This window comes from Tribolium madens, unplaced genomic scaffold (genome assembly GCF_015345945.1).
Source record: "Tribolium madens isolate multiple individuals breed KSU strain unplaced genomic scaffold, Tmad_KSU_1.1 Scaffold_91;HRSCAF=231;Tcas5.2_LG7, whole genome shotgun sequence".
In the NCBI taxonomy this organism is placed as follows: domain Eukaryota; kingdom Metazoa; phylum Arthropoda; class Insecta; order Coleoptera; family Tenebrionidae; genus Tribolium; species Tribolium madens.
The window spans coordinates 10175975-10188674 of NW_025401063.1; the positions used below are offsets into that span (position 1 = coordinate 10175975).

Sequence of the window (12700 nt, forward strand, 5' to 3'; positions counted from 1 at the left end):
TTTTAAAATCGATACCTTGAAATTCTCAGTCTTTTAAGTAACATAAATTTGGAAATGTTTTAAGATCTTTTTTGGACTTAATCCTTAAACATATGCATTGCTTACCGACGACCATGCCCCCACTGACCACTCTAGCCTTTCCGGAGTCTGCGGTAGTTCATTATCCCTAATACTCTCACAAGGGTCCATCATACATGGTTTAGCTTGACTGGACGGCTTAGGCCTGGGACAATTCCCATCGTTGGTAACCACCGATCTCCCCGTGCTCAACTCCTGATGACACTGAGGTGCATAATGTTGGACACCTTCCCCGCAGGTGACACTACAAGGACTCCAATGGGCCTCCCACCGTGGAGGACAGTCCTTCAGGTTGCATCTAATGGGTTGCGTCATGGGTTTCTCCAAATGCGCGCATCGCCTTTCCGGAACCGGAGTCTGGGTATGTTCCCGGACGCAGGTAACGACGGTGGCTTGTAAACCCCCACCGCAGGATTTGGAACACGCGGAGACTCCGCTGATTTTCCAGGCGAAGCGTCTCCGAAGTCGAGTCCGGCGGTGGAGAGGACGGGCTTCATCACGTTGGGAGGTTTCAAGACGGCGGGGTTCCGGAATCCCGGAGTCAGGACGTTTGAGGAGAGGTGGGGCTATAAGGGGGGTGGAGGAGTCGATGGGGAGGGAATAACCGTATTTGACACCATGGTTGATTTGGAAATTCACGATCTGAGAGAGGCAACAAAAATAAATAAGTTGAAACGCAAATTCTGGTGTGTGATAAAAAATTTTCTTTCGCAACTCCTTTTTAGATATAGCAATGCAAATTTGCTTCGACCACTTAAAACCTCCGATAATAAACTTATTTATAGTTTTCTAAGTGCTGTGATTCTATTTATACATAGAGAAAAAAGACTCGACCTATGCTAACCCTCTAATAATAATAAAACTTAAATTGACTTGAGCTACTACATCTTAACTTGAACCGGTCATAAACAGACTCATAAATAATAAGTAGAGGCATTAAGAAGACCTTCAACTGAAATCACTTATCATCTTATAAAATAAATGAGCGATTTACCATAATATCCACCGGATTGGCTAAAGGTCCTGGTGATGAGATTGTTTCTAAAGTCGAAACGTCCTGCTTGACGTAAGTAAATCGTGTTCCTGCACCATCAATGACACCAGGATTGTTAATTTTCCAATCGCCATTCACTATGAACGACCCATTGGCATTCCTCAAAGCTATAAAGCAAATCATAGAGAAATAAAACGTCAGGCGGGATAAAGCTACTCGTATCAGTGCTTGCAAATGAATTTATTGTGGACGGACATTTGTTAAATTAAAACAAATTTTCAAGATTTTTGGGATTAATAATTAAATAATTAAAAACACGTTTTTTAACTCACAACAAAATAATATTATTATAAATTAATTTTTTTTTTTTGGAAAAATCCATAAGATTTTGTAAATTCTTAGAGCATTTACCTACATAAAATATTAACAATACATATTTAGAATTTACACGTTTAATTTTTTTAAAGTTACTTAGGTCTTTAGGTCTTTTATTATTTTAAATCCTAATAAAGTGAAAACTCTGATTAATCTTGAAAATTTTCACTGTATGTTTTACAAGCCATAACAGACCTTAAGATTTTTATATTCCAAAGCTGGCCAATTCTTTTAACATTTTTAAAAATAAATCAATATTTTCATTTTTAGTATTTTCAAACAAAAACAAAGATCTAGAGATACTGTTCTCAAATTTAAATGTAGATTCCCAGAATTTTGAATTTAAAGTTTTTCAATTTTTTAATTCATTTTTTCTTTCAAATGTTCATTCAAATCCTTTCATTAAAATGGCTTTTACCCAAATGATTTTTGGTGTGTTTTAATTGCTGGACCAAAATCCTGCATGCTCCTTGTGGAATTTGGGCCACGAGAGAATACCCAGGTGGAAGGTCAACCCTGGTGTAAATTCCGTTGATGCTCCTGCATTTCCCTTTCATACAAGCCGAGCAATCTTCCTGTTCGTCGATAGCCCCAATTATGCCATTGGCACTGACGCTCTGGAACAAGTTAAATAAGATGATTGCGAGTACCTTGGACCGATTGGAAGATCACATTAGATAATCGAATTGTCTGGAAATAAACGACTCAATTTAGGAGCAACTTTTAAATTAGAACGATTTATATGAAGGGGGAGATGTGTGGTCGGTGGGCTAATTAACCTGAACCGGGTTTGAATTTTTCGGTGATTGAAATCAGGGTTGGTGGATAACTAATGTTGAAATGTTGATAACTTGCTTAAGTTTTTGTTAGTGTGAACAAGAAAGTTGATGCCAAAAATGCTATCACAGTTATTATTAAAATTATACAATGTGTAAACGATTCAAATTAATTTTATATTTTATTAAATACAGAATGAGTCAAATAAAATTTGGTTATTTATGAAAATTGTATATTGGGTTGCATTTCAGGTTCGTCAGGATCGTACTCTTAGATGACTTATCCTGCATGTAGAACAAAGTTCATTTTATTAGTGAAAAAATACTTATTGGTATATATAATACATACTGCATATTATATCACAATTTTCCGATTAATAAAATATCCTTGAACAAACCCAACAACTGCATAATGTCAAAAACAATTAATTGCAGTGTAAAATAAACCGCTACACTCCTCCAAGCTGATTTCTGACTTCATACTCGTATCAAGTATTTGCAAAATTAGCAAATTTTAAATCTGTCAAAGTACTTACAAAAGTCGCCAAACTGAAATATTTGTAGCCAAGTCTGATAAATAAATCAATTCCAAGGCTGCGTTATATTTCTACGTCAACGAGTATACTATCGATTGCCAATTTCCAATTGGTTCGAATTTCAATAATTTCGTCCAACAATGCGGAAGCAATTTGTTCAATATCTCTATTAGTCTCAGCGCGACATTAAATTTGTTTAAATCACACACAACTCGATTGACACATCGCCTACAAGGAATCAATATTTCTTAATTAAATACGCGATTTATGAAAATGTAGAAGCAAGTAGGTCGAAATTTATGACTGAGTCAATCATCCAAGTTGATCGCCTTTCTCCACGAAATAATTCCTGAAAAATATGCTAATTTCAGGGCGGTACGGATAAATCGATTCGATGGTGTCGAGATAAGATTTGGGACGGGTCAGACAGGACGAATATAATGAAGGTATTATTATAGTTCGCACGGCCGTGAAAAATCTAAAGCATTGTGTTTATACTTCCGACAAGGAGAAAACCGCCAAAATCTGCGTTTGCAATTAGTTGTGACGGGCTTTTAATACCCGGAAAAATTCATCTGTCAGATAAACTAAACTGTAAAGTCGCACCACAATTGGTAAGAAAATTAAAAAAAACTTTGTTCCACTCATATGGTTTCCCCATAAAAGTTCTCCCGTGTCAAAGCTCGAGCTTTGTGCTCGTTTCCGCTAGAATTTTTCGCCGCTTCATATGACATCCGGCCATTCTCGTCTAATATTTACATGCGAATTGTGGGTGGACAAATAATTTTCGAAAATGGGTTAGATAACTGAAATTGTAGGTAATGTCTTTATTTTGACACATTTTAGAGCACAACTAATGGTAGCTATGCTCCACTTAAAATGGGTAAATTATTCGTCTGTTAATAAAAACATTGTAAATCTTTTCCACGACTTGCTGAATTTATTTTAGAATCCTGAAATATACAAAGCTTGTTTTCTATTTAATAAACACCGGAAAACATTGAATGAATGGAAAACTATTTCTAGTTTTTTCGGCCTGTAATAAATTTGAAACGTTATCCTCTTTAGGGGACAAATCTACCTTTTTGTAATGTTAATTGGAACCGGAGGCTTACACGAAACGTCTTTATCGCTCCGATTAAGCTCGGATTTAAACCATTGTGGAACACCTAATTAGATCCAACATGTGTGCTTCCACCGGTTATAGGTTTATTTAATTGTCACTCTTTTACACAAGGATTACAGTTATTTTGTATCAAGCAATTCGAGTTTTTATGCGTGGCGATGATTCCCATGCTCTAATATTTTTATTTTATCAACACATGGCCACTGAAAAAAAAAACATTTCATCTCACTCGACTCAGCAGCTATTCGAAATGAGGAAGTTTTAGCAAAGTTTGGGCAATATTTTTGTCGTTTAGCGAAAAAATTAATGGGCTGAAATAAATTACTGAAATGTCAGGACTGATACCAGTTGAATTAAATAATAACGCAGAGGCCAATAAATCACTTGTATTACTTTCGTGACGCTTGATTCTGCCAACATTTTTATTTATTTATTTACTTAACGAAGTCGTTGCACTAGTTCATTATCTAGGATTTGTAGCACCGCGTGCTGTGGGAAAATATTGCCCAATTTGATAAGGACGAGGGCACGAAACAAGAGTGATTTAACGAACTCTCGATTAAAGTCGGATACCTTATTTCATGACGGTTTGAGTCAAAAGCAGATCTAAAAAGTTGCCCTCACAATTTAAAATTTTCTTCCTTGTACGTACGAAGAATTTACAGATCAATTTAGTTACTAATAAGAAACTAACAAGAAGCTAACAAATAATAGCAAAAACTAACAACATATTTAAAAATATGACACAAATCTAAGACCTTTTGCTTCGTGATGTTTTAATCTGTATAAAATATTAACAGACCAACCGTTTAAAAAATAATTTGTATAAATTTTTATCTTCATTTTCCATTTTTACTACTCGTACATATTTAGCTTAAAAAGTACCATATTTCTTTTATAAATAAAAATCAAAGTGATAGTAATGTTCTTTTGCTCCATTTTACTTTCATAAAAAAGGTTTTAACTTGTTTTTTCCCTCAAATTTCAGGGAGTTGTTTCCAATTTTTAGAAAAGACAATTTTAAATTATTAAAAAAAAATCATTTTTTAAGTTTTACCAAATAAGGAAGCATCATCCCGATTGCTTAACCTTTTAAGTTCAAGACTCAGCTGTTAATCGGAATTAAAAAAAAATCCCGATCGGTTCTTTGAAATGGGTCAAAAGCCAGGCAAATTTGGTAAAGATTACAAGTCATTTACGACCGCTAATGAAAACAATTTCTAATAACAAGTCAATAAATTAATGCATTTTATGCACGACTGCTTATCGCTATATATTCTTCATTCGAAAAAATCCAACGTTCAAATTGCCACTCAATTAATTCAATAAACAGATTTTATTGACGTTAATGATACGATTTATCTACCACCCAGCACGAGAGGTCTTTGAGTAATTTTTGGTTAAACCTTGTTTTAGCTAACGTAATGAAGTAACAGCGATTCCTTGTGGCAAGTTTCAATAAAAAAATTGCCACTCCTTAAAAGTAATGACAAGCGAGTGTTGATATTTCAGTAATTCCAGCAGTAAACAGGTCTTAAAACGCAACAAAGTCGCCATAATCGCCCGATTCAAATTCGACTCACTATAAAAAATGATTTGTGCATCTTATGCAATCAATTTAATAACTCGATGACTTAATAATAATAATCCCCAGGCAATGTTTTAAGGATTTTAACAGGATAATTACAGAGTGGTTATCGAGTTTGTTTAGCAATTTAAATTCGTGGTGAATTCTCCCGACTACTGGAAATAATAGTCGCATGCTCTGTTTCAAATTAGAACAATTTTTTCCTTCTGAAATGCAGTTAGACACTTTAAAATACTCACCAAATACAGAAAGATGCAAGCAATCGAATTCAACAACCACATGGTAATTAAATTAAATTAGCGCGAAACGTCCAATTAATTTTATGGTCTTATCGTCGGTCACTTAAACACTCAACATGATGGCAATTCACTCCGATCAATGAAAAATGTTTCTAGAAGGTAATTAATGATGAAAAATAGGTTGAAGCAAAGTTTGGAATTTATTTTAGGATAAAACTCCCGAGGGAACACTTCGGAACAGGTGTGTCCCTAAATCCTGAATTTTTTGGTCTCCGAAGGGTAGTTGAACTAAAATAAAACACAAGATAAGAAGTTTAGTTTAATTATTCTAATAAATGCGCAAAGGAACGATTAATTTTTTAATTTTGTCTAATTGCAGATTAATTACAGTGATAAATCGGAAAATGCAAATGTATTCATAAATGTTAATTCCAATTAAGTAATAATTGGGAAATATAATTTATGATGTAAAATATGTTTCAATTTTTCACTTCGACAGTGGAAGTTAAGAAAATTGTAAAAAAAAGGAATCAAAGTTAATTTAAGAGTTTATTTATGTTCGCGTAAATCTATTTTTAAAATTATCTACTCAAAAACTGAATTTAATCGAAAAAATCAGTGCAGAGTTGCGGAAGCGCCTCACGTACATTTTTCCGCTTTTAAAAATGTCGCAATTTCGTGGCTTTGAAAATATCTAATTAAATTACACTATCATAAATTATTTGCCGCATAGTTTGGTAGTTTGTTGAACTCCAATCGCTATTATCCGCGACAACAAATATTTTTCCTGTGAAAAAAATTTCAATGTCAAATAATTCATAAAATATGCTAAAATGAAAACACGCATCAAAAATTTCCCAATGAAACCCAACACCCATCTAAAAATTTTCACGAAATAGCTTTATTAATGTAAATTCGTTTCGCAATCAGATAAATATTTATGAGTTTGGTGTTTATCTCGCGACATATTCTCACTTGACATTTCCAAATTCACGAATCAATAACCCGACCTATCCCAACCTGAACTTTACTTTGATATTTCAATAAACAGAGCAACGCATTACAATTTTTGGGATGCTGCGAATTGCCACCACTCGCGCACAATTCACGTCTTCCTGCAATCGAACGAAGCACAAAACTGACACCAACACGCGCTCCAAGAAGCGAAGCTCTCTGCTTCGACGTGCTTCGCTCTGCTTCCCTAATTTATAGCGTGTTTACCTACGCACATCTTCAGAAAATTGGCATTTTTCGTGATCGGAGCCGACCCACGCTTATTGTGCTTATTGCTATTGGGGGGTTTTCAGGGAAAAGTTACTCGGGCTTTGTTACTCCAGAGCCGGGATACAATGATCTATTGTGCTTTAATCTGCACTGTTTCGGCCCTGTTATAAGGAAATAAATGGAAACTAGTCGCTAAATATGTGAGTTATGAGGCATATTTGTCAGAGAAGTGCACAATAGGGTTTGATTTCGAGTCAAAAGGAACTCAGAAACCATGACACATCGATCAAAGTTGAGAAATAATTTTCTCAACCTTTGTTGCACAAATAAAGTTTAGCCCTTTTTACTTTTTGATGTTCTGAAGAGAGCTGATCAGGAAGAGCTGAAATCTTAATTCTCATTGTCACTTTACTTAATTTACATTTAAAATTTAGTCATTGATGTAAATGTTAAATCTGCTTAAATCACTCTGCTGTAAATAACTTCAAAATTAAATTGTATGATAATAAAAAACAGTAATTTTTTAAAAATATTACTTCAACATAATATCATATTCTAGGAGTATTAAATAACGTAGGTAATTAGTTATTAGATAATGTGAAAAAATTGTGATCTCTCACAACGAATGTGACTTTTTATTTTTGCCTCAATAAATAATTTAAAGTAATAGTTATTTATTCGACAAGTTTGAGTGTAAATCGAACGGATTATTACACCGAGTGGGTTATTAAACCACGAGTGTAACGAGTGGGTTATTAAACCACGAGTGTAACGAGTGGTTTATCATCCACGAGGTGGAATAAAGCGTCCGATTTACACTCAAACGAGTTGAATACAACATTTTATTCTTAGAATTAGACTCAATAAGGCTTAAACTTGCTTTAAATCTGTTAAAGATAATCTGACGTTTCGTATTGAGAAATGCCAAACAGTTGTCAAAATTTCCTTACACGGGAGAAAAACCGTAATTTTTGACAGTCGAAGAATAAAATTTATTTCTGGTTATTAAAACGTAGTCCTATAAAAAAATCTATTTTTTAAGGAAAAACTAACTACTTAAAAAATATTTTGTACTGAATGTTACAGAGTGTTTTTATTAACTAATTTCAGTAGATAAAGCAGTCTTTTATCGTCTAGTGAAATAAAGTAATTCTTATCTACTGTTTATATTCAAGAAATTCTGATAGGTGAGTACAAAATAAAAAAAAATATTATACACGACGATAAAGATTGTTTTATCTACTCGTGAAAAAAGTCCACTAGTGACTTCGTCACTCGTAACCTTAACTTTTTCACTCGTAGATTAACAATTTCTTTATCGTCTTGTACAATAAATAAGTATTGAATCATCTTAGTTAATGAGGAAGTTTACAAGCGGAACTTGTAAACTACTGGACATAATTTTTGAATGCACACACTTTTGGTTAAAAAATTCTGTTTATTTTTTTTGTCTAAAATGTAGCTTTTTTAGGAGTACTTTTCTGTGCAAATGTCTAAATGTTATACGAGATTATGTCAAAATGTTTTTTAAATGAATATTATAAATTTTGATAAAAAATAATTCTGTATTTATTACAAAAAAAAAAAGATATTTTCAATAAAAAATTTGGTTATGTGGTAATCGTAATTATACACGTTTCGCCAACGTTAGGTACTAAATTACCTGTATTCTAGTATTACTTTAGAACTGACTATTTAGCTTTGTATTTTATACAATTTTGAGGAATAAAAAAAACAAAAATGAATTTTCGACCTTTATAAAACTATACCAGCCAGGGGCGGACTGTCAACTTTTTATATTATAAGGTGCCAAGTTGTAAGTCAGGCCCAAATTTTGCAATATTAAAAGATAGATATACAAAAAAACTTGCCATTATATTCATTTATATTTAAATTTTCCCATTAATAGTTATTTATTATACAAGACGATAAAAAAATTGTTTATCTACGAGTGAAAAAGTTAAGGTTACGAGTGACGAAGTCACGAGTGGACTTTTTCCACGAGTAGATAAACAATCTTTATCGGCGTGTATAATATTTCGTTTTATTTTGTACTCATGTAGCAGAATTTCTTGAATATAAACAGTAGATAAAAATTACTTTATTTCACAAGACGATAAGAAGAGTACTTTATCTACTGAAATTAGATGATAAAAGCACTCTTTAACATTGAGTACAAAATAAATATATAAAACACAGATATATAGGTAGAAAAACAAAATGTATAAATAGTGCACAGTTGCAGACTTTTGTTATTCCGTATAGGACAAGCAAAACTAACTAAAATTAACAAAATGATAATTTTGGTTTAATAAGAAGTAGATGTAGTTACAAATTTATTATGACATTTTTATTTTCTATAAAAAACATACATGGGCAAACAATAAGCTTCAGCACTTCAGTAGATATATGTTGTACCAAATTATAACCTTTTGTTTTTTGTTGATATCAATTTAAAACTGATCTTATTTCTTTAATTTTTTAATATAAATAAATAGAAGTCAAAAGAGTTAAAGTCTATGATAGTTGGAGGAGGGCTTATAAAATGAGGACCCAAGGTGCTGTCCACCCCTGACTGGCAGTCTTTTACTAAGTCTATTATTTGTGGCCATTAAATCGCCGAGTCATACAAATAAAGCAAGAAATATGGTCAATAGTCATCAAATTGTCGCCTCTCCCGACCTTCATTCTTCCTATCTGATCGTTAACCTTCGCGACCCAATTTCGCCCCACAAAAATGACATTCGAGCTTTACAGCAACCTTTAACCTTCCTGCAATCGACTAAAACCACACTATTTCCATGTACTCCAACAATACCTTTGAAATTTTCATCCAAACAACAACTCCCGAAATTCCTCTAGGGAGTCTGGAAGATTCCCATTTCCGTATTCATGAGCTTTTGTATTTGAAAATTTCGGACAAAATTTGATCACAACCGTTCTCACATTACCGTTGTGAAGCGTCGTGTCTCAACTTAATGTTTACAGATTGGGCATAAGGCGAGAAAAATCTACATAATGAAGTGGTCACGAGATGCTTAAAACACTAAATTATAGACGAAGACGAGATTAGTGTAAATTTTTCGTCTCCACCTCTGTTGACTTTTAAAAATACGATTTTTATAACTGACATAAAGTGCTTTGTCTTTTCGGTTGCTTGAAATAGAAATTCGTTGCGAGCCAGGTGTTGAAATTTCTTCAAGTATTTGAGTAAAATCGGAAACTATTTTCACTAAAAATTATACGATTCACGATAATTCCTTTAACTTATTGATATTTTGTTTATATAAATATGTCAATTATTACAACATTATTAGTACGATAATTAAAGTGCATACGGCGTATTATTGTTAATTTATTGACATCGCTGCGATAAGGCGGCATTAAAACAACAGATATGATAATTCGCCCCTAATTGACTAAGAAGCGACCCTTAATTAAAAATTCCCCAGAACTTGTCCTAAACAACTTCTTCAAACAAATATTCCAGGCTCTTTATCTACTGCCACCTTTGTAATAACAAAGATTATGACAAAATTACAAAACAATAACAGACTTTCAATAATTTGTATGTTATAAATACACGGCATATGTGAAAATCATACAGGTCTCTTGGATATTTAACACTTTGTATAATTAAAGCGCTCCATTCGCCCGATTAGAATATTTATACGAGTATGCAGTTTGATAATTTATTGCGCTGTTCAGGGCCATGAGTCAGTCAATGTCGAAATTATAGCTGTTTTAAGACTGTCCTAATTATTTTTATGCAAAGTTATTCATCCCAAAATAGGAATTTCTGATTCATACTCAGGAAAAGGGCGTCTGAAATAATTCACAAGGCAGCGCAAAGCCATAAACGTCCCTCGGTTTACCTTTTGAATTTTTCAAAACGGCTTTCAGATAAATTGAACAAACTTTGCATCAACAATATTGACTCGATTCGTTGTCGGTTATGAAATAATTGTTTACTCAAATTGCGCTAATTTTCACAAAATCTAAAATTCTGCTTTGTTAAGATTTTAGGAGGAAACTCGCGCCGGTCTCAGTAAAATACCAAAGCGTAAAATTCCTTTGTGGCCGGAATAATCCTTAGAAAATATTGTATTTGTTATATGCAGCTTGCACAAGGATTTTCTGGTGAAATTTATTACCATAAGTCCCTAATATTTCAAAGTTTTAAAAAAACTCGCTTGTGTCAAGTAAGAGTGGTTTAATATTGACTTGGCAAAGTCAACAGTGCGAAAAAATACAAAACGAGTTTTCTTCACGAGTCAACATGACATTATCTTAATTTTCCGATCAAGTCCCTAATGATGACAAGACAATGAAAATTACGAGACATCAAAGTGATTTATTCCATGCTTAGTTCGTAAACGTACAAAAATCGCTACTAAGTAGAGCTTTACTTTGTATTCCAATGTTTTGAGTAAATAGTTATTTATTGATGCTTATTTACGCTAATAAACACGTTACTACCTATATAATATGTTTTATTATTCATTAAACACTTGTCGTTATTTATTATCAATAAAAATCATTAATTCTTAATTGCTCGTAAAAATTCAAATTTTTCTAAATTATGAACTACAAGTTTTGACATCGATTGAGGTACCAAATATGGCAGTTCTGTAGATCATACATGCAATAGTTTGTTTCATTATGCACTTTCTTGAGTTACTTTGAAATTCCTGCTTTACGACGTAATGTTACATTTTTATTGTGAAAAGCTGGAACTGAGTCAAAAAATTGCTTAATGTCGTCACTATTTAATAGACCTGGCTAGAAACAGCTTGTACTTCCTTTCTTTCCGGCAATAAAAAAGACTAATTTTACAACAACTTCAAATAGACAGCAGAAAAACAAAAAAAGAGCAGCAAATTGGTCGTTTTAAATAGATTAAAAAATTAACAATCTGAAATTTGAATAAACTGTCGATCGAAGAGACACCTGCTTTCATTACAAATCGAAACCTGTACAGAAAGCCTAGCTCTTGATTAGTAACATAATTTTTCATTGCATAAATTAGCTCTTTCTTGTTTTGTGTTTTTTCTCACCAATCTGCAATATTCCATTCGATTCGACTCCTGCTGTAACGCAATCCACACTTATTCCGGTTGACGTCTGTATCAATTCTCTAAGTAAATGCGGCACCACAGTCGTCACTATATTAATTGCATTAGTCGGGAGCATTCAGATACAGACCAGATGTGATTTTACATTTTTCGAATTTATAATATGCATTCCAATAACGTTATTTTCGGCAAACGACGCAGTGTTTAAAAATTCCCCAGATAATTCGTGTTTATGTAATAAACGCCATGATCAGTTCGATGACAATGAATTGTGTGTGTATATGCTACGAGATGAGGAAAACCGAAGCAAATATGCATGAAGTAAAGTAAACACAGGTTTTCGTTAAGCCAGCCGGAAAGAATGACTTGATTGCAATAAGGCTTATTTATGCTGAGAGATAATATCTTCTGCTAGACTATGTTTTCATTACTCTTGGGGATATTTACAATTTTTAAGTTTAATCTTAAAATAATATTCCTTTCTATATTTTACGAAAAAATAATTTTAAGTGAATAATATAATTCTGACCACTAGGTACACAAAGTAAAGTAAATGTCTTTATATAAAATGGACCAAGGTCATCAAATATACGTTATCAATAACTCAATAACTTAGAAAAACTAATTGATGGATGATAAAGTACTTTGCTTTATTAAACATATTTTTTTTCAAAATTTTCTTTTGTTTT

At 32.9% G+C, this 12700-nt stretch overlaps 1 protein-coding gene across 1 annotated transcript in view; it reads right to left on the reverse strand.

Moving 5' to 3' along the window:
* Nucleotides 1-12700, reverse strand: part of LOC123010930 (thrombospondin type-1 domain-containing protein 4) — a 45876-nt gene that overhangs the window by 1950 nt on the left and 31226 nt on the right. The window contains exons 7-9 of the mRNA XM_044408122.1: nucleotides 1866-2064; nucleotides 1073-1239; nucleotides 106-720 (exon numbers count right to left, since the gene is read on the reverse strand). Of these exons, the coding sequence (XP_044264057.1) occupies nucleotides 106-720; nucleotides 1073-1239; nucleotides 1866-2064 (981 nt within the window). The remainder of the gene's footprint in view (nucleotides 1-105; nucleotides 721-1072; nucleotides 1240-1865; nucleotides 2065-12700) is intronic.